Raw genomic sequence first — 21379 nt, forward strand, 5'->3', positions numbered from 1 at the left:
TATGACATCAAAGTACGGCTAGAGAAAGCATGGAGACGTTCACTCTCTCTTATAGCTCTCGCAGTACTTTGATGACACACACCCATCGTTCTAAGCAGCGCTGCTTCAAGTCGAGCGCGGGCCATCAGCAGAAAAAGAAAAGAAATAAAACGGTAAACAGCCAAAGGACGTAACTTAGAATGGGAGATGTAACGGTTTGTGAAAGCGAAGAGAAAATATATTTTTTTTTTATAGGTTTAAAGGGGGGCGCGACCAAAAAAAGTTTGAGAACCAGTGGTCTAAAGTTAACAGACAGTGTTTAAAAAGTGCAGTCCACATGTTTACATATGTTTATTACAGTGACTTTGAATTACCTAAAGTAGTGTGGTAAAGCAACAGATTTGTTTTTATATTTCTACAATCTACTTTAGTTTATGTGATTTTTTACTGACTTTCATATTAATGTTTACATCAGGCTTATTTGTGAGTGCTTTATGTTGTCATAATTATTACATGCTTACCAGGTTGAAAGTTCAACAAATCAGTCAATATACTGTGATTGTAGTTGTTAAAAATGTCATTCATATCAATTCATGCATCACCTAATTTCATTGTAACATATAGGCCTTGCCTACAGAAAAGAACATTTATGTTTAATCTAGCTAATAGTGTGTTGGTCATACTATAAAATAGGGATGGGAAGATTCCCAGATTCGCTCGGTGCATCGGTTTAAAAAGTGTGCATCGGCTACAAGTTGTCATTTATATCACGATGCATCTTTTCAAACATAGTTGCATCGGTAAAACCCGATTTATTTATATATAATTACTAGTGGGTACGCTATACTTTTATTATTTAGAAAGTGACCAATAATCTGAGACCAATATTTTATATGTAGATTGATTTCTCCTCTCGAAACGGTTTCTCAAGCGCGTGCTCTCATCACCACTGCTGCGGCACGAATATTACACATCACAAAACCATGGAGACTCGAGGAAAAACTGGGATTAAAGTCCAAAACCTGACTTGAAATAACCTAACAAATCAATCGGGGCTAAAGCGGTTCCATTAACGACAAATTAAATTCACATTCCCTCACTAATTTGTGTACGCTTATTCTTAAGCAGACCTTAATGTCGATCATGGATCAAATCGATCCACCATGACAAACAGCGAATAGCCTATATCTGTGCTGTTTAATGCATTTGAGACATTGTGTTTTCCTCAGTGCATAACTGACATGTCACAGGTATATGTTTCCTCTGTAAATGTTAGAAAGTCATGCAAACATATCCATTTTGCTGTCAGGAGTGGGTGAGGCTGACGCGCACTTAACAGACAGAGCGCAATCGAATAGGAGCGCAATAATTCCAAGTAAAATACCAATTTTGCTAAAATAAAATTTTGGGGACATAAAATGTGTCTTTTGTAGAATTCTAAACCTACATATAAAGTGTATTTTTATGATAGCAGTAACTGTAAGTGGACTATTGTAATAGGTAAATCAAATGTAAGCTAGTAGGCTACTAATTACTAAGCTCAAATGAGTTAATGTGTGTTTCTTATAGCAGTTAAAATGTAGTAATTTTCTTTATTTTCATTTTTAATTCAGTGATTTTAACTTTTAATTTAGTTATTTTAACGCTTTAAAGAGCAATTTTAGATTGTAATGTTCTAATGTTCTGCTACCTGTTCTGCAAACTATAAAAGGTACAGCTGTAATAAAACCAGAGAGAAAGGCTGCATGGGTAGAAACTGTAAAAAATTAAAAATAAAGTCAAATAATAGTATGTGAGACAGTGGTAATATCATTATGTTCCTATTGGTCAGTAGAGGAGCTTAGCTTAGCCTGACAGTTAGCCTGCTTCAGACAAGGTTAGTTTCCCAGCATAAGTTGCCACAGTGACTAAGCTTGATCTAGGCCTATGTTAAATTTGCTTTATGGAACCAAATCATTTGACAATGAGTCAGACTAACTGAAATAAGCCTGGCTTATTTGGTTAACTTGTTTTATGAAACCGGCCTCGAGGCATTAAATGTGATCATATTTTCTCCATTGTATCGAATCGCATTGTGTTGAATCGAATCGAAAACGGATCGCACTGCATCGTAACAGGGGTAAATCATATTGCATTGCATCGGTAGCTGCTTCATATGCATCTTTAATGTATCATATCCTTGGCTATACATCGAGATGCGTATCGTATAAGCCTTGAGTCATGAGATGCACATCCCTACTATACAATGATTTATAGCTTGTCTTTGTTGAATAATACAGAACATAAAGAGCTTTAAAAATAATTGCATATAAAACCGCAAAATTGGTTAAAAAAAACAAAAAAAAAAAAAACAATCGCAATTAGATTATTTTCCAAAATCGTTCAGCCCTACTTCCAGCGTCTCTTCAAAACTAACATAGGCTGACCAAAGATCAACCCACTCAGTGACATGTTAAAAAAGAGGTTTTAGTTTACACGTCACTCAAGACAAAATGCTGACACGACACACTGATAGAAAAGCAAATATACAGCAGTGCCCAGTCATGTCATCTAATAGATTCAAATCAAATTGATTTGAAAGAAACATGTGACTTACTTGTCTAGAAAGTCTTTGTCCACCACAGCGCAGATGTCAAGCAGGGGGTTTCCCATCCCGAAAAGGGCATTTTGACTGCAAAAAAAAGACATGTGTGTCCAGTTAAGACATTAGGAAAACAACAGAGTAGTCCTGACAACAGATGTAAGCATAGTTACACTAAAAGCATATGCACAGGTCCTTTGTGAATCACTTGCATGATGTGTCTTCTAAAGATAGCAGGGACATTTCTTTGACCAAGCAGACTATTTTCAGAATTTTCAACAAATTCAAAAAATGTGCATAACTCAAGCAACTCAAGCATTTTTTGTCTTGAGGGACTTTTCATAACGGAAATTCAGCATAAACATAGAAGATCCATTCGAGCATAAACTACAGCACATTACACAATTTGAAATACGTAAGCATTGCTTTTTAATGAAATCCATGATGAGCTACAAGCTAGATATTAGATATCAGATACAGAAACACTCAGTATTTGTTTAGCCAGACACAAATAGTTTTCAAGCAGAAAAGCATGTCATAAATGTTTCAAACGAGACAGCACTAAAACATTAAAGAAAGCCTTAGACAGTCAACACATCTAACAAACCAAGCATTCAAGCACGTGGCTGAGTAACTGACCGTTCATTCACCCTGGATCAGACGTGTGGTGGAGAACCTATAAGATTAAAACTTTGCCTCTAATCCATTGCTGACAGATGTGATAAAATTACTCATTTTGCAAAGAGTAATGATAAAAGTCTGCATGTTTTTCCATAATATATTATTCTCTATTATTAATGTAAACAAATAAGGCCGCACTTCCAAAAACGACAAGGAATGAAACACAAAGCAGGCAACTAAATTTGTCTAAATGATCATTTGCACTCCTACATTCAAAGAAAGACAATTGTTTAGTGTAAGTTATGAGAAACGTGTGAATAAGCACAGATGTGTCAGTGTGGGAGTTTGTGAAGCTTGTGGTGCTCTAAAACAGATGTTTAGGGGATGCTGTTCAATGCATAAAGAAATATATAAATATCATTTCTGTAGTGACTAAAACTATTTCTGTACAACTAAAAGTAAAAAAAAAAACAGCCATCTCAGAAACATGGTAAATAAGCAAACTATCCAGAAAACAATATAGCAGCATCACATCTTGTGAGCTTCCATTATCCAAAACATCACCAAATTCTCTTAAAACGACATGCTATTTGAGTTAGAAAAACTGTTTCTCTTTACATTGTGGAGTGCCAAAATTATAAAACTTATAAAATTCCTTAAATAGTTGAATAGGTGTCTGACTATTCAGTTTAGCCCTACCTGGCTGTAGGCATGAGGATGGCTTGAGGTGATGCTCTCTGGAGTTTACTGACAGCGGTCTGCAATGTTAGTACTCAAAAGTAGACAGATTGGTTGACTAACAGGAGGGGCGTTTACTGTTTAGCCCCGCCCCCTTAGTTACTTTTGCTCCCTCGGACAAACAAACAGAGCTGCTCACTCTCTTATAATGACAGCTGTTAGTGTGAAAACCTTGTCCCACGATGTTTTTGCACAATTTTGAACACAAAAGGGCCACCATTCAAGTGGGAGTTAAATATTCCATGGAGGGATATATAAAATATTTTAAAATAAATACGGTGGGTAACTCGAAGCAAAGTCCCTTTAAGGATATTCTATAGTCTTTGCTCGAAGGGAGGGTTTACAGATCACAATGCAAGCAGGAGAAGTCTCTACGGTCATCATGATCGCTGATGACAACATCCCGATGTTGTGCCCATTTTCGACCCCTGCCAAATTATTACCCCCTCTCGTTGAAATCGCTACCTGATTGCCTAATCCTAACCCCTCCCCCACACCTAACCCTAAACCTACCAATACTAGGGGGGTAGTAATCTGGCGAGGGTTAGAATTGGACACAACACCGGATCAACACTGTTCATGTATTGCAGGGTACGATTAAATTAATGTACATTTAACCAGTTTAAAGGGTTAGTTCACCCAAAAATGAAAATTCTGTCATTAATTACTCACCCTCGTGTTGTTCGAAACCCGCAAGACCTTCGGAACACAATTTAAGATATTTTTTAGGGCTGCACGATTAATCGCATGCGATATTTAACGCGCATCTTGTCAGAAAGCCGGTTCTGTAATCAGCGGTAAATCTCCATCACCTGCGTGCTTTCACATTGAGCAGCATTAACTACACAGAGCCGTTGTTCACTGAGGAGCTGCGCTAAAAATCGCGCGAATATGAACGTGGTTTGGCGCAGCTCGTCAGTGTTAATCGTGCAGCCCTAATATTTTTGATGAAATCTGAGGGCTCTCTGACCCTCCCATAGACAGCAAGGTAACTACCATGTTCAAGGTCCAGAAAAGTACCAAGATGATCGACAAAGTAGTCCGTGTGACATCAGTGGTTCAACTGTAAAGTTACGAAGCTACAAGAATAAATTTTTTGCGCAAAGAAAAGAAAAATAACGACTTTATTCCACATTTTCGTCTCTACTGCGTATCATGACGCCGCCACACGCTCGCGTCATGATACTGTCGTGAACGCGCGTCCACAAGTGACGCAGTAGAGACGAAAATGTGGAATAAAGTCGTTACTTTTCTTTTGTTTCTTTTCTGGACCTTGAACGTGGTAGTTACCTTGCTGTCTATGGGAGGGTCAGAGAGCCCTCAGATTTCATCAAAAATATCTTAAATTGTGTTCCAAAGATGAACGGAGGTCTTACGGCTTTGGAACAACACGAGGGTGAGAAAATAATGACAGAATTTTCATTTTTGGGTGAACTAACCCTTTAATATGGAGGCACTGAAGATCTTTGTTTATGTGATTTTGACCTAACGTTACACTGTACATGAAGTGTGAGAACAGTTAGCTATTTAGGTTTGTAATAGCATGGACTCAATAACTTTAACGTTAGCTAGTTTTAGCCAGAGATACTTTGCTGAAGCACATGATGGCATTAATGTTCTGCTTGAGCAGATGAAAATTGTAACTTATTGAGTGTATGACAACCAGAAAATTAACGTTTTTGTCTTCATTGGGATTGGGGTTGAATGCTTAGGGACATTTTACATTTTGTTTTGTGTGGGTTTAGAAAATGTAATAAAATAAAATCTATTGCCCATCCTCTCAGGATACCTGGAATCAGTGTTACAAGTACCACAAGCACATCGTTGTTCCATTTTTGTAGCATAAACACCATCAAACCAATGAGCTCTTCGGATCTTCCAATGTGCTGAAACCTAAAGATGTCCAAAGTTTCGCTCCCCGTGCAACTGATACTCGACTGCCATTGGCTCATCTGCGTTGGAGGGGAGGGGCTTACATATAGGTCAATAGGTTGTTTGCAATCACGTGATTCTGATGACGCGCGAAATGCAGCTGGAGGGCAGGAAGTGATTTTTCTCCATAGAAATCACTGGCAGAAACTCAAAATGCCTGTGTTTTGCGCTGTTTATGGATGCTCAAATCGGACAAACCGAGAAACCACAAGGAGTTTTTATCGTGTACAAAAATTCAAGAATTTGACTGAAAAACTCTGGGAAAAGTGGCTTGTAAACCTGCGTCTGCGGTCGGGAGGAGCGAAGCCGGATAATGCTCGTGTGATCACTAAAAAGCTGTCACTCACTTCAATTGATCGCAATCTCACGATGTTCCGTTATAATCAGTGAAGCTCTCTGAACTGCAAATAATATCTTATTTACACCGTGTCTGTGTGGCGTTTAGCACTGAGTGAATTCTGACTGTCACAATGCGTGCGTGAGGTGGCAGCCTAATCTATTTATATCTTTATAAATATCTTAATATATTATTATATCCTATAATAACCATCTGCACGCACGAGCATTATCACACGAGCTCCGCTCCTCCCGACCGCAGACACAGGTTTACAAGCCACTTTTTCCTGCGTTTTTCAATCAATTTCTTGACTTTTTCCCACTTATGAACAACACATTTTCGTACACGATAAAAGCTCCTTGTGGTTTCTCGGTTTGGCCAATTTAAGCATCCATAAACAACGCAAAACACTGGCATTTTGAGTTTCTGCTAGTGATTCCTATGGAGAGAGAAATCACTTCCTGCCCTCCAGCTGCATTGTGGCGCCAAATGTGATAATTAAACATAATTGTACATTTTACACATAAATATTGCATTTGACACCCAATATGCAAGTACAAACAATAATGAGCAATATCCAGCAGTGACCTAACCGTTTTCTTACATGACACTAGTAACGTTACATACATACATACATACATACACACTAGTATCATCTATTCTCAATAGCCATTAGCCAAATAACTACGGTACATTAGTCATAGCTGATATTTCGTAATGACAGCGCTGTTAAAGCCACCGCATATCTGGAAAGACGGGTGTCAATAGGGTTGGGACAGAAATCCCCGCAGGAAAGTGACCTAACGTTACACAACTTGCAACCAACATTTGTGCATTGAGCATAAACTAAACGAACAACTATATTGTGTGTCCAAGCATTTTTTTTAAATGCATGCATGCGTGTTCCTTATTGTTGTAACAGTGTACAGCAGGAAGACTTTTTTGCAGCAGAGCCCGACTGCATAACAAAAGACACGTGGAGCCGGAGGGACGCATGCCAGTGGTCGATATAAAACACTTAAGGACGGTTTGGACAAAAGTATTCATCATACATACACAACAACACGAACAACACTCGACTATGAATAATTAAAGGGATTGTGGAACGCTTTGGATATTGTTCACTCATAAAAATGTCCCATGATCACGAGTTTGCGGTTTATGCTTTGCAGCAAAACCGAACTGATTCATCGGCATTGCTCTATAATGGGAAAATGCCCGATACATTCCTGCCCAATGCAACGACGATGTGGTTTTAAGAGAAAGCACTGAATTGACAGCACATGGACTTTAAGTGACACGCAGACTAGACCTCTGACCCAAAAGTGCTCGCAAACAAACCGCCCAGTGTTCAATAAAATACCAAACACGTTTTGACTCTGTCATTCTACGCTGTTCAACCGATGCTTGTGTTTGCTGTACCTGAGCTTTTTTTCCTCGAGTTTAATCCTTTTGGCTTTAGGTTCATCGCACGCCATGCTGTAGCGTGATAGTGCTCAATCAAATATTTTCCAGGCACCTTGTCGAGCGAATGAAGCATCTGGAGGCGCGGTTGGCGGATAGTTCTTTTGAACCGAATCTTTTCACTGAATCGATTCACAAAACCGTTCGGAACTATTCCTTCACGAACCGGACTGAAACGGTCCGAGCTGTTCTCACAGACCCATTTGAACTGAGAATCATCTCTCTCGAATTTATCCGTTTCGTAATGAGTCGAGAACCGATGAATGAGCTGCTAATAAAAGCATTCGATTCTCTGTTCAGTGAGTCAGTAAATAACGCGAGTGAACCGAAGATTTGACTAACAGGGTGAAAGTTACTTTAACAGCCAAATAGCAAAATTGCTACAAATAACCTACTGCAATTGTATGGCTTTGTAAATAACCCCCCATTTTAATAAACTTTAATCAATCCTCAGTAAACTTTAATCTTACAGGCCAGGGGCCACGTGATAATATTAATAGTGAATCTGTTCATTTGATTGTTCTTTGAAAAGAGTTGTTCAAAAGAACCGACTCGGGGAAATGATTCTAGCCGTGGAGAGTAAAATCTACCACAGACACATAGCTGCCCCTGTGTATTGCCAGAACAAAAAGTACATTTCCAAGGTAATATAAACTTAAATAAACATATGCTTTGTAGAGGTATCGTTGAACGTCTTTGATCTTAAGCTTTTTTCACAAGGAGTGAGTGTTTGTGTTTTAAATCTACTTTAACATAAATTCGCGACAGGCTTAGATTCGAACGCATGAACATCTGCCACATTTGCAAGCGGGGATACTGCCTGAAAACATTAAGCAAGACAGCTGTCTACAGGTAAAATGTATTTAGAAATACGTTTAGATATGTGTAGTTATGAACAACCGACTGTCTGTATTTGTTCGACTGAATATTATTGTCTCAAATAATCGGTAGACGCAGGATATCCTGTAACTCTTCCTCCAGGAAACATAACTTTTCTGCTTTTGCTTTTAGTATTTTCTGAGGGATTAATGATTTAATTAGCTATCACCCTGTCCTGCATTGCCTTTGAAATTATAGTAATATATATGTTACAAGTTTGTTTGCGACCAGTTGGGATAGATTTGAAAGAAATTTAGGTTGTGAAGTTTTAATTTACTGTTATAGGATAATACAGTTGTTTGCACAGAGCTCAGCACCTGAAATGTAGCTTTATAAAGTGCACAATGAACAGCATTTAGATCTAACCCCTGGTCACTATATTGTTATTTATTTTTATTTTTTAATTGATTATATGGGGATAAACTGATCAAGTAGGGATAAATGTGTAATCTCTTTTAAAGCCACTATCCTAATTACTGTAAGTAATTAGAATATTGCTTTATTTCTTATACAGAGGATTTAATTTGGATAGTGACTTTAAAGCAGATTACAAAGACATGGCTTTAAAAAAAAATGAATGTGAACATTAAGTTAATTTGTGGGTGAGCTTGCCTCAAAGTTCTCCTAGTTCATTTTGATTATTCATTTAAAGTACTATCCCGACAACCCTTTTTTAAATGATATTTTTATAACCAGAGTTAAAAAGTAAAAAACTTTGAATGTTCTAGGCATGTTTCTCTCCAAACACTGGAATAACATACGTAGTAGCATCGTGACTCCCATTCTCATTGTCCCATTTTCATCCTGTTGAAATTCCAGCCCTCATCATGATTCACAGCGTGTTTCTGATTAGCAATGCTGGCGATTTATTCCTGGAGAAACACTGGAAGAGTGTCATAAGCCGCTCCATCTGCGATTATTTTTTCGAAGCACGGGAGAAGGCAGTGGAACCTGACAATGTGCCTCCTGTCATCCGCACCCCTCATCACTATCTCATAAACATCTACCGTGAGAAGATCTTCTTTGTTTCTGTCATCCAAACAGAAGTGCCTCCACTCTTTGTAATAGAATTTCTGCATCGAGTCGCAGAGACATTTCAGGTATCAATAACCCACTGACGGTGTGGCGTAGAAAATATATGCTAACATACACCACGGTCAAAAGTTTCAGTAAGAATTTAAGAAATGAATGTTTTTATTCAGCAAACTTGGTGTATGTTTTATTGTAGATGTCTTGTATAGAATGTGTGCTGCTGAATAATATGGTGTTTTACAATCATTTATGTAGGACTATTTTGGAGAATGTTCTGAGACCACTATCAAGGACAATGTGGTCATAGTCTATGAGCTCTTGGAGGAAATGTTGGATAACGGCTTCCCCCTCGCTACAGAATCCAACATCTTGAAAGAACTCATCAGACCTCCCACAATCCTGCGGTCGATGGTCAACACCATCACAGGTAAAACACCTCATTCCTGAGTATTTTCTTCATGGCTATGTGATGTTGAGAATCGAACTGATTCATAATCCTCAGGCAGTAGTAATGTTGGCGAAACACTCCCTACTGGTCAGCTCTCCACTATCCCATGGAGAAGAGCAGGTGTGAAATATACCAATAATGAGGCTTACTTTGATGTGGTGGAAGAAATCGATGCCATCTTGGATAAGTCTGGTAAGACTGTTGTTGGTACTTTGATTTCACAAGTAGTGACTTCATAATACTACTGAAGGTATGTATTTCCTTTCAAGATTAGTATTGGTGTTCTCGTCTGTTTCAGGAACTACAGTCTTTGCAGAAATCCAGGGAGTTATTGATGCTTGTGTCAAGCTTTCTGGAATGCCAGACCTTACTCTCTCATTTATGGTGAGAGCACTTAATCATATTCATCTCTCGCTCTTTTTCTTTTTTTGGATACATTATATTTTTTGTGCCATCAACTGTATTTAAAATTGTAATGAAACCAAACTAGCGACAGGGTGGAGAATTGAATCTATCCATTGGTTGTTAAATATATTTTGAGATGTGGCCTTTGCACATTTTAAACAACATTTCTCCAATATTGTGCATGCTGCTTTTATGATCTCATATTAATCAAGGGCATATGTGTAGCTTTAAAAATTCCTGTTTTCAACAAAACATTTTTAACACAACTGTATGTTCTTCATCCACAGAACCCCAGGCTCCTGGACGACGTGAGTTTTCATCCGTGCGTCCGTTATAAGAGATGGGAAAGTGAAAGAGTTATCTCCTTCATTCCCCCCGATGGAAACTTTCAGCTCATGTCGTATCACATCAGCGCGCAGAAGTAAGCAGAGTGTTGATCTGAAGCAAATAGTTAAGCAATAAACCTAAAACATGTATTAAAGATATTTAGATATTGCAGATTAAAAGTTTTTTACCTGTTTTTGCAGCCTTGTAGCAATCCCGGTATATGTGAAGCAGAACATCAGTTTCTTTGAGACTGGATCTTCAGGAAGACTGGACATCACTGTGGGTCCTAAGCAGACCATGGGAAAGACTTTGGAGTGTTTGGTAGTGACCGTCCACATGCCCAAAGTGGTTCTCAGTGCCAACCTCAGTGCAACTCAGGGAACCTACAACTATGACCCCGTCACGAAGGTCAAATGCAATTCCATTTCCATTGATTTATTGCAGTTGTGTTATTTTAGCAATGTCACAGCTGATGATCATTTTAAACACTATTTTTGGCTAATTGTTCTGACTGTTGTCTTGTAGATTTTGGTGTGGGATATAGGGAAACTTAACCCCCAGAAGCTTCCCAATCTGAAAGGAAGCCTAAGTCTGCAGTCTGGAGCTCCTAAACCAGAGGAGAACCCAAGTCTGAACATTGACCTGAAAATCCAGCAGTTAGCCATCTCAGGTGGGCTAGGGTCCTTTATCAGCTTTGGTTGTTATTCATTGCCAGCAAGACCTTGTGATAAAGCACTGTTGTTATTAACACGCTTTTAAAAAAGCACAATAATCTGCTGTAACCCTATTTAATTTACTATTTGGTCACTTTTTTTTTTCTCTTTCTAAATTTTTCATTTCCTTCCACTTGTTTGTATGTAATCTCTGAAATACCATCAAAGGTTTAGGGTCATTTTTTTTTAAAAAGACTACTTTAATTTTTATACATTCAATTGATTAAAGGTGACAGTCATTTATAATGATACAAAACCTTTCTATTTCAAATAAATGCTTTTTAACTTTCTATTAAGTGTTAAAGCTACTCGAGTTTATCTAAAATCTGATGATCATATGATCCAATGAGCATTGAGAATGCAATGAGAATGATATTGAAAGAAATCTGATCTTTTGTAGAGAGGGTGTTCACATGGTCAGTGTCACAAATTTCCTTATTTGAACAATGACTTAGAAATAGCATTCCTTAAGTTTTGGTGCAAAATCCTAAAAACAAAAATCCTATTTTCATGTAAAGTGCCTGTTTTAAAATGTGTTATATAAATACAGTTATGCTTACTTCACTCTCTCTTCTGCTTCACAGGACTGAAAGTCAATCGTCTAGACGTGTACGGAGAGAAATATAAGCCATTCAAGGGTGTGAAATATGTGAGCAAAGCTGGGAAGTTCCAGGTCAGGACATGAGGCCAGCTGCAGAGTATCAAAAGGATATGCCAAAAGTTTATTAGAGGTGCCATTTTCTAAGTGACAAATCATACAGGATTGCAACCTTGTGCACAATCTCCCTTATTTCTTAAAACATGGCAGTTAACATTTGTTATTGTAATATTTATCTTTCTTGTTTTGTGGGAAGTTACTGGCAATTTGCAAGAAGTGAAAATCTTTCCACTGGAGAGCATTTGCTTTGGGAATCTTTCACTTCATATCAACAACATTCCATTAATGTATTAAAACTGTATTATGTTAGATTTAAGGTACGGTAAATCTTTGCAAGAAAAACACATTACATTAATCACAATACTGCTCTAGTCTTTGATATTGTCACAAAACAATACTTGAGAGTTTCTGCACATATTCACAGGCCTTATATTTTCATTTAAATTTATTTGCCAGTTCAGTGGCCTTTGAATGAAAAAAAATATATATATTTTGAGGAGGCCTCACACACTCAAATGGCCTTACTTTAAAAGAACAGTCATGCTTATAGCAGGACATATTTACAAGGATGCAATCTACTACACAAGCACATCACTGCTCAGAGGTGAATAGAAGCTGTATCTGCTTGAGAGACAATTTACACTTGAAGTAGTTTGCCACATACAAGCACTATGGAGCCATTATGAGCTCAAGTGATAAAATCAGTTCTGTTGCACTGACCTGCAGTGATACACTTAGGGTTTCAAAGGGGTGGAAATTTTTCCGTAAATTTCCAGAAACTTTCCAAAAATGCTGGAAAGTTTCCAAAATTTCTGGAATATTTCCGAACTTTTCTGGAAATGTTCCACCTTTTTGCAACCCTATACGGTAGATATGCAGGTCTGCCACCTTAATGAAGCTGTGAGGATTTGCACACAAGGACACACAATTGCATTATTTTGTAAAATGTCAAGGGAACTGCATAACTGCATTTTAAGATATGTATTTAAACCAAAAGCCTTCAGATTTATAAAGTTTAGAACAAAATGAGGTCTTTTTTGTGTGTATCCACTTCTGACTAATACCTGTTTATTATAGCTTCACTTGAATATGTTTGACAAAATTAGAAAGTAACTTGTCCCTTTATTTACATATTTGGCGAATGAAGTTTCCAAACAAAACACCTTAACATAATTTTTTTTATTAATCTGAGGCACATAAGATGTTTTTTCTATGTGACACTGAAAAAGTCAACATTAGTGTCGTATATACATTCAAAAGCAGTAATTCCACCCTTTCTAAATGTCATCAGAACCCACAACATGCTATTACACATACAAATACAGCCCTGTAAACTTTCACAACGAGGCACTATATTGGGGGCTGAAAAGGTACTCTTTAAAATGTATATGTTGTAGATAAGAGTTTTTAAGTGAATGCAAGGCAGTGAAGCATCATGATAGTGTTCTTGTAGCTGTACAGAGAATTCAGAGTGCATCTTCAGCTAATAATTGTGACGCTTGTGCTACTGAGTTTTTCATAGTGTGACTGCACAATGTGATTCTATATTGTAAATTTACTGTCCTTAAAACGGTAGATCACACAAAAACTAAAAATCTGCAGTTTACTGACCCTCATGTCCATCCAAACATGTACACAAAAGAAGATATTTTGAAAAATATCTCAGTTTTTTTTCCATACATTGAAAGTCAATGGGGTCCCAAACAACATGTTTTGGACCCCATGAACTTTCATTGCATAGACAAAAACATTTTCAGTTTTAGAACAACATGAGGGTGTTGATAGACTTTTCATTTTTGGGTAAACTGCATCTCCAAACTCAAAGGTATCACATATAAACAAGCCACCTGGGTCTTGTTACCCATTCTATTTAAATGGGTAAAAACATTAAGACAGTTCCATCATCAATATTCTACAATTGCAAACAGTCACACAGAGAAACATCAGAATTACAGCCGTAAACTGTAAAAAGATTGAGCTAAGAGAGAACAGTTCAACTGTTGTGAGGATTGTGCTTTTCTTTTAACAAATTTAAATAATCATTCACTCTCTCACAAACTTAAGTGTGAATGAAGTATAAAGAATTTCAGTGTTAACTATCCAAGCTTTCGCATGTCTGTGTAGATTTACATGATAGATGTGTTTTTTTGAAAGCTAATGGATATTAAGTGTAAAAAAAAACTAAATCTTTGGCATCAACCATGCCATGCAAAATACATCTCTGTAATGGCACAACCCATCAAAAAAGGCATTATCATATTTAATAAATAGCTAAGCAAAAGTCCATTATAAATATGAGCAAAGAACAGTTAATTATAGTGAATTATAACTCAAAAACAACCAGCCATAAGGTTTTTGAATAGCAAAGTAAAACTTACAACTTTGTACAGGGACGCGGGAAGTAGGGGTGCTGAGGGGGCTGCAGCACCCCCGTTTTCACATGGTTGCAAATGCAACGCCAATCACAACACCCAAAAACTGAAAACATCTTCCCGCGCCCCTGACTTTGTATGTGTTGTATATTTGCGACTAAAAAGTGATCTGTGATAATGTTCTGATGAAATGTAAGAAATATATACATTTTCAATAAGAAAATTTAATTGTCAAAAACTAATTTAAAGTGAATTTCATCATGAACTCCAACATTGTTCGAGAGAGGCATCATGCCATTTTTCTCCAATACAAAATAGAAAACTTCTTCATGCAAAATATATATATATATATATATATATATACCTGGAATTTGGAAACCCAACATACCAAAAATATATATTTAAAAATTTGCTTCCTGTATACTCCTAAACTATACCCCAGTAGTGTGAAATAAAGGTAACGACAGCGAACTTTCAGGACAAAAATAGCCTCCGTAAGGAGCAGCGGAGGTGTAGCAAGTACCCATACCAGCAAGTAAATAAAAAGAAGTAATACCAATCACCCCGAAACTTGAGCTGAACACTGATGTTCAAAAGTTTAAGAATCAGACAGGGTGCTTTCTGTCCACCTGCCACCCCTTATCAGATCTCACAACGTTTGAAAAGGCAAGAATGCAAATTGCTAATGGAAATCAACTAGTCCTCAGTTTACTGATACCAGGGGGTCTTTCGGACCCAGCGAAGAGTGAACCCTGCGTCTGTGCGGATCTTGATAGAGGCAGCTTCTGCTTCTCTGACCGTCTCCTTCACGGACTGCATGAGGTTCTGCGCGTTGTGCACAAGCATCTCGGTGGCCTAAGGACCAAACACAATCATTTGAATTCCAATCCAATCCAATAAATCCTTCATTAAAGATGTGCCTTGTGTCCTCACCTGCTCAGATTCTTCCTCACTGATGTTTGTACGTCCCAGCATAGTGGCCTTTACCGTGGACAGGATCTTCAGCTGAGTGCTAATAGTTGGGATACGCTCACAAACCTGGAATAAACATTCCAGAGTTCACAGAGGAGAAATGTACTTGATCAGCAAGACGATTTGCAAATCAGTTCTCTACTACTACTGATATTGATACTGTGCCACTGACCTGCAAGAGGTTTGTGCGAATCCGTTTGTCGGTGCATTGCTTGGCTACCTCTTTAGCCAGCCGTGTGACCTCATCGGAGGCCTTGGCGATGTCCTTTGCGCACTGAATGAGGGCACGTTTATTCCCACTGCCTCCACGCACTAGACGAGACATCTCTGCCATGAGCAGGGCCATACGCTTAGCCGCTCCAATGATGTCATTACCCTAAGAGGAAAAAAGCCCATGTGGACATAGCATGAGGGTTTGATTACTTTTGGCAAACACAGGTGAAATCTAAAATAACTACAAACTGTTCCTATAGAGCGGTTGCTGTTCATGTAGATCATTTTTGCCTGTTATTAATCTGTGATTGATGATGAGCTCTATGTATCTAACTTCTATCTAACATTTTAAAATGTCACAAAGACAAACAAATAGTGTTTAGAATCATGTCATTTTCATCCAGTGCACATCAGTCATGCCTTATTGAAATTAGTATAGGTTTATCATGTCTTCTGAAGCCACACGAAGCCGCTGAATCACATTTGTAGGACAAAATTTCCCATCATGAACGTTTTTTTGTTTGCACATTTAAGTTTCTCGCACATGTGGGAAAGTATGGAAGCTCATTTCCGCCACGAAAAAAAAAAGTTACATCTCACGATTTTGACTTTTTCTCTGAATTCTGAGTTTATATCTTTTGTTTCCACCACATAATTAAAAAAAAAAAAAGGTAATTGCAACTTTTTATCTTACAATTCTGAATTTCTTCCTTGCAATTTTGAGTTTATATCTCAAAATTCTGAGTTTATATCTCATAATTGTTCCTTGGTGAATAAGACCTTCTTATTAAATGATTTTTACTCATCTCACAACTTGGATTTTATGTTTATCACGGAATCCTGGATAAATGTTGGTGATCTAACTCCTTTTTCTGATCTGATCCCTGCTGACTGTACATTTTTTAACTCTCCTCGTCCGAGTGGACGCGGGGGTGGGATAGTAACAATTTTGAAGAACTCTCTCTCTGCAAGCTGTCGATTGGTCCCTGTAACGGCCTTTTCCAGCTTTGAAGCTTATTCACTTAGACTGGAATGGTCCTGTATGTCTAAGGGTGTTTTACCGTCCTCCGCACTCTACTAAGGATTTTATACAGGATTTCACTGAACTGATTGGCAATATTGCCACAAATTACGATTGCTTTCTATTGGTGGGCGACTGTAATATCCATGTCTGCTGTCCGTCTAACCCCTTATCACATGACTTTCTTAATCTCATTGACGCTTTTAATCTATCCCAGTGGATCAATGTCTCTACTCATATTCAGGGACATACGTTGGATCTTGTACTCTCATATGGGCTTGATGTGACTGATATTATGCTCTCAGATTTTATGATCTCTGACCATAAGCCTGTATTATTCTCACTGTTTTCAATTTGTGCTTTGCTGAATGTTGCTCACAGTTGCACTTGGATCAACCATTATCTGACTTGGACGCTGATCAACATCTTAGCCTCGGGAATTCTGCCTGGCTTAAGGTAGCAAATGCAACTGCCCCCCTTAAGCCTCACAAGCAAAAACCAAAATCTGTACTGTGGCAAAACTCTGATACCCGTCTCCTAAGACAAACCTGCAGAAAGGCAGAACGTAAATGGAAAAAGGACAGGCTGCATATCTCTCTTCAAATGTTCAGAGACTCTCTTACATCTTACCAGACTGCAGCTAAGTCTGCGAAAGCTGCATACTTTTCTAATGTAATTGAAACGAATCATTCTAAACCTAAGGTTTTGTTTTCAGTTATTCAATCTGTTACAAATCCTTCAGTTAACACCTTGCCTGTTGCCTCTGATGCTCTCTGTGAAAGCTTCTTGAGATATTTTAGTGACAAAATTATTAACTTAAAGCTTAGCGTCTGCCCCACTTTAACTTTAACTGTCTCTCCAATTATGTCATCTCCCTCTGCATTTTTGGATGTATTTGAACCTGTCAACCTCCAGGAATTGAAGCAAGTTATTGACAAGCTTAAACCTTCATTCTGTTCTAGCGATATCATTCCCCCGAGATTTTTAAAATTAATTATCGATTTGATTGGGCCAGATTTGGTGTCTCTTATTAATCAGTGTCTCCAAACTGGCTCTGTTCCTGCCAACCTTAAAGTTGCTACGGTCACTCCTCTGCTCAAGAAGCCTTCACTGGATCCTTCTGTCCTAAAAAAAATGTTGGCCTATTTCTGTTTTACCTTTCATTTCAAAAGTTTTGGAGAAAATTGTGCTGAATCAACTTCAACGTTTTCTGACTAGTAATTGTATTTATGAGGTTTTTCAATCTGGTTTTAAGTCTGCTCACAGCACTGAGTCTGCCCTTTTGAGAGTGTTAAATGATATTTACCTCTCTTGAACTTCATAATTGCAAGAAAAAAGTTTGTAAGATTATACGATAAAACATTACACCTTTTTTATTTTTTTTTATTTTTTTATCTGTGACAGAAATCAGTTTCCATAGTTCTCCTGTGTGCACAAGAAACTCTGAGGGCATTTTTTTCTGCAAACATAACTTTAGGGGCTCCATAGAATCTAATGTATTTTCCTCCGGCTTGTTAACAATATGGTGCCCATCTAACAAATTTAGCATAATTATAAAAAAAAAATTTTTTTAAACTTGAGCAGAATTCTGCATGATCCTTTAGTGAGACAGTTATGTTTATACACAGGCATGCAACGTTTGTGTTAAAATGTAACATCCTACAATGGCTTTGACATGGTTCATTTAAATGGTTAGAAAAAGTGCGCAACAAACAAACAGGCATGTGACATGACTTCAACACATGTAATTTCCGAAGTCATTGGGAAACTGTCATCCATGGCTTCACAGGTTGGCAAAAAAGCAGAGTGTTTGGCAGCAGCGGTTGAGTGAATGGCTCCTCGTTCAAATCGGGGCACAGAGGCGTGACAACTATCAGAAATGAGCAGGGAAGTGACTTGTGAAGCCAGTATCAGTTTGTCCAAGAAATGCACAACAAACTTGCCATTCCAGTCGCGGTCATTGGCAACCCCAGCAGCAAAAAAAACACACCGGACCCAAGTGTGAAGCGACAACAGCAGCAGCAGCTATCTGGTTTCAGCATTCCCACAGTAATATCTGGATGCAGAAGGGATGCTGTGGCCCGCCGGGGCCGGAAAACGCAGTACCTTACTGGACCACTTGCGAGCCTCCTGGTGCAAAGACTGCGCAGCGGCCAAAATGGGCTGGTTAACTGTCTGATTGGAAGACATTAAGAGCAGCTCTGGCTCAAAATCATCCTCGTTGTCTGTGAATTCATCCTCATCGTCTATATCTACTTCCGCCTCAGCGGCCTCAAAACCCTCGTCTGTCACTTCAGGCTGGGGAGGCTGGGGAGGAAGGAGCCAGCATGGAGAAAGAAGGACAGAGTTAGTACGAGAGGCACTGCATGGAGTTTCCCAGGACGACATGATTGTGGGAACAGCTGGGTTTAGGATAGCTGGGAGGGGCAGCATTCTGGGTCCTGCTGGGTAACGTCTGCCACAGGGTTTATAATGTCAACTGAAAATCATGTAACTGATCTATTCTCACTTAAAGTTGAGAATAGAAACTGGGTGGTTAATTTGGACAGAGAGCAAACAAGCAAAGCCCCCAACAAGATGAAATACATGATGGGTTCTCCATAAAAAGTAGCTTTGACAGATTGTGTTCCAATGAGTTTATATTTCAAATTGAATGATACTTAACCTAAAAATACTCCTAATAAATTATTTTATAGGGAGTGTTCTCAGATTTTTTCCTTAAATTGTCCTGATTTTTTTTCTTTTAACTTTTCCAATCATTCATTATTACTGAATAAAGATTTTTAAAACATTTATTTTAGGGATGCACTATATTGGATTTTTGCCGATATGTCGATATTTTTCCAGTCATTTTGGCCGATACCGTTACCAATATATTTCCTTTTGTTTGGAATCAACACCAAGTCTCTCTTGTGCATAAATTATAAGCAAAATATTTTAACTTATTTGTTAGAATTAAATAAACAATAATGAAGGTTTTTTGACAGTACATTGAAGCTTTGAAAATAACTATAAATAAACTATATATCAATCGCTGCATTTTTTTCCCCCAGAAAGATGGTGTTTAACCCTAACATTTTATTTTAATATTTAACATTTGTAGATGGTCTAAAGCAAAAGAGTTGTAAAAATTCTGAAAATCTTTTAGAGCTTATGATTTGTTTAAAAAATAAAACATATTACACATTAATGAATAAATCAGTATACATAAAATTATTTAATTTACAAGTGTCATGTTTGTGATTTTTTTTTCATGTAAGCTATAGCTTCTAACCTTAAAATCAAAACATGCTCATTATTTTATGACATCAATTACTTCTTTATGTAATCAGAAAAACAGTCTAAATGTTATTTGTGTAGGCTATTTTACTTTTAATTAAATTAGAAGTAGGCCAACAGCGCCCCCTACAGATTAAAACTCCTTACCCAACAGGCATTAGGACCCGGGGGAGGCTGTCACTGCTGCCGCTGCACGTGCTTGTTTACTGTTTACTCTATCACACCGAACGCCATTCTGTACTTGCTTTCACAGATTACATGCAGCGAACCAAACGAATGAATCTAATCATCATTCTGACAAAACTTTGCTTCAAGAATGAGCCACACTGTTGATGTGATCTAATCGCTTCACATGTGAGTTAACGTATTCCTCTTATCTGCAAGACATATCGGCATAATTTTTCATATCGGCGGATGTCGATATTTACATTTAAAGCCATTATCGGCCAATTCCGATATCAGTCCGATAATATCGTGCATCCCTAATTTATTTAATAGAGACTGTTCTCACAAAAAAGCTATTTATAGCTGCCAAAATAGTTAGTCATATAGACCATAATTTCCATAAACACATTTAAAAGTCTGGGGTTTAATGTTTTTTTTTATTTTTTTTTTATGCATTTTATTTTTATTTTTTTTAATGGATCAAAATGACAGTAAAGACATTTATAATATTACAAAAGATTCCTGTTTCAAATAAATGTTTTTTTAAAACGTTCTATTCATAAAAGAATCCTACAATATTAAAGGGGTCATATGTTGCTGCTAAAAATAACATTATTTTGTGTATTTGGTGTAATGAAATGTGTCTATGCGGTTTAAAGTAAAAAAAAAACACATTATTTTCCACATACTGTACATTATTGTTTCTCCTCTATGACCCGCCTTTTTGAAACGCGTCGATTTTTACAAAACTCATCGGTCTGAAAAGCAAGGTGTGCTGTGATTGGCTGAATACCTTAAGCGTGAGACGGAAATGTTACGCCCCTCACATACTGTTGATGCCGTGTCCCAGCCGGAGCGACGACACAAAAACATTAAAACCCATTACAAACGAGGCATTTGTTGCATCCAGTGGGGACATAATTACTGATTATAATGACTTATACTGTCTATTTACGCGTTGCATTGCATCGCGTAAACATAAAACTCTGTCTGCATTTGTGATCAGAGAAATGACCAATTAGAAGTGCTACTCTACTCTGCCCAAAACTCACGTTTGAATCATCAGTGGCAAATCCTTTTAAATGAAAACGTACTTACGTGAGTCAGAACTGCCGGCATTTTAGTTTAACATTACTCTCCCAGGATCAGTAAACAGTCCTCCATAAAATGCGCTGCACACATCTGGATATTTGGGTTAAACTGTTCTGGAACAGTGTTGTAAATACAACTTAACCACTGATTT

The 21379-nt window shown here is 37.7% G+C and overlaps 3 protein-coding genes across 6 annotated transcripts in view; 1 reads left to right on the forward strand and 2 right to left on the reverse strand.

The window, feature by feature from the left end:
- Positions 1–7881, reverse strand: part of adka (adenosine kinase a) — a 170341-nt gene extending 162460 nt beyond the window's left edge. The window contains exons 1-2 of one of the 2 annotated variants that reach the window (XM_016294210.1): positions 7611–7881; positions 2576–2650 (exon numbers count right to left, since the gene is read on the reverse strand). In XM_016294210.1, the coding sequence (XP_016149696.1) occupies positions 2576–2650; positions 7611–7666 (131 nt within the window). In that variant the 5' untranslated portion in view covers positions 7667–7881. Of the gene's footprint in view, positions 1–2575; positions 2651–3880; positions 3946–7610 lie in introns of those variants that run through there. The other variant, XM_016294211.1, reaches the window with a different exon arrangement.
- Positions 7882–8241: 360 nt separating this feature from the next.
- On the forward strand, positions 8242–12587 carry LOC107601875 (AP-3 complex subunit mu-1-like). Of its 3 annotated transcripts, XM_016294213.1 has the most exons (10): positions 8242–8296; positions 8421–8504; positions 9385–9631; positions 9819–9990; positions 10066–10203; positions 10310–10395; positions 10704–10837; positions 10944–11151; positions 11269–11413; positions 12041–12587. In XM_016294213.1, the coding sequence occupies exons 2-10, from the start codon at positions 8437–8439 to the stop codon at positions 12139–12141; spliced, it is 1299 nt and encodes a 432-aa protein (XP_016149699.1). In that variant the 5' UTR covers positions 8242–8296; positions 8421–8436; the 3' UTR covers positions 12142–12587. The 3 variants fall into 3 exon arrangements, with proteins under 3 accessions (XP_016149699.1, XP_016149698.1, XP_016149700.1); XM_016294212.1 differs by having other exon boundaries at positions 8282–8504; XM_016294214.1 differs by lacking the exon at positions 8242–8296 and having other exon boundaries at positions 8428–8504; positions 9351–9631.
- Positions 12588–14880: 2293 nt separating this feature from the next.
- The window catches only part of LOC107601794 (vinculin-like), a 34077-nt gene continuing 27578 nt past the window's right edge, over positions 14881–21379 (reverse strand). Inside the window, exons 18-21 of the mRNA XM_016294088.1 lie at positions 18799–18999; positions 15631–15834; positions 15420–15524; positions 14881–15341 (exon numbers count right to left, since the gene is read on the reverse strand). Coding sequence (XP_016149574.1) covers positions 15195–15341; positions 15420–15524; positions 15631–15834; positions 18799–18999 — 657 coding nt within the window. The 3' untranslated portion in view covers positions 14881–15194. The remainder of the gene's footprint in view (positions 15342–15419; positions 15525–15630; positions 15835–18798; positions 19000–21379) is intronic.

The sequence above is a fragment of the Sinocyclocheilus grahami genome, unplaced genomic scaffold (genome assembly GCF_001515645.1).
Source record: "Sinocyclocheilus grahami isolate Dianchi unplaced genomic scaffold, SAMN03320097.WGS_v1.1 scaffold313.1, whole genome shotgun sequence".
NCBI classification, from domain to species: Eukaryota; Metazoa; Chordata; class Actinopteri; order Cypriniformes; family Cyprinidae; genus Sinocyclocheilus; species Sinocyclocheilus grahami.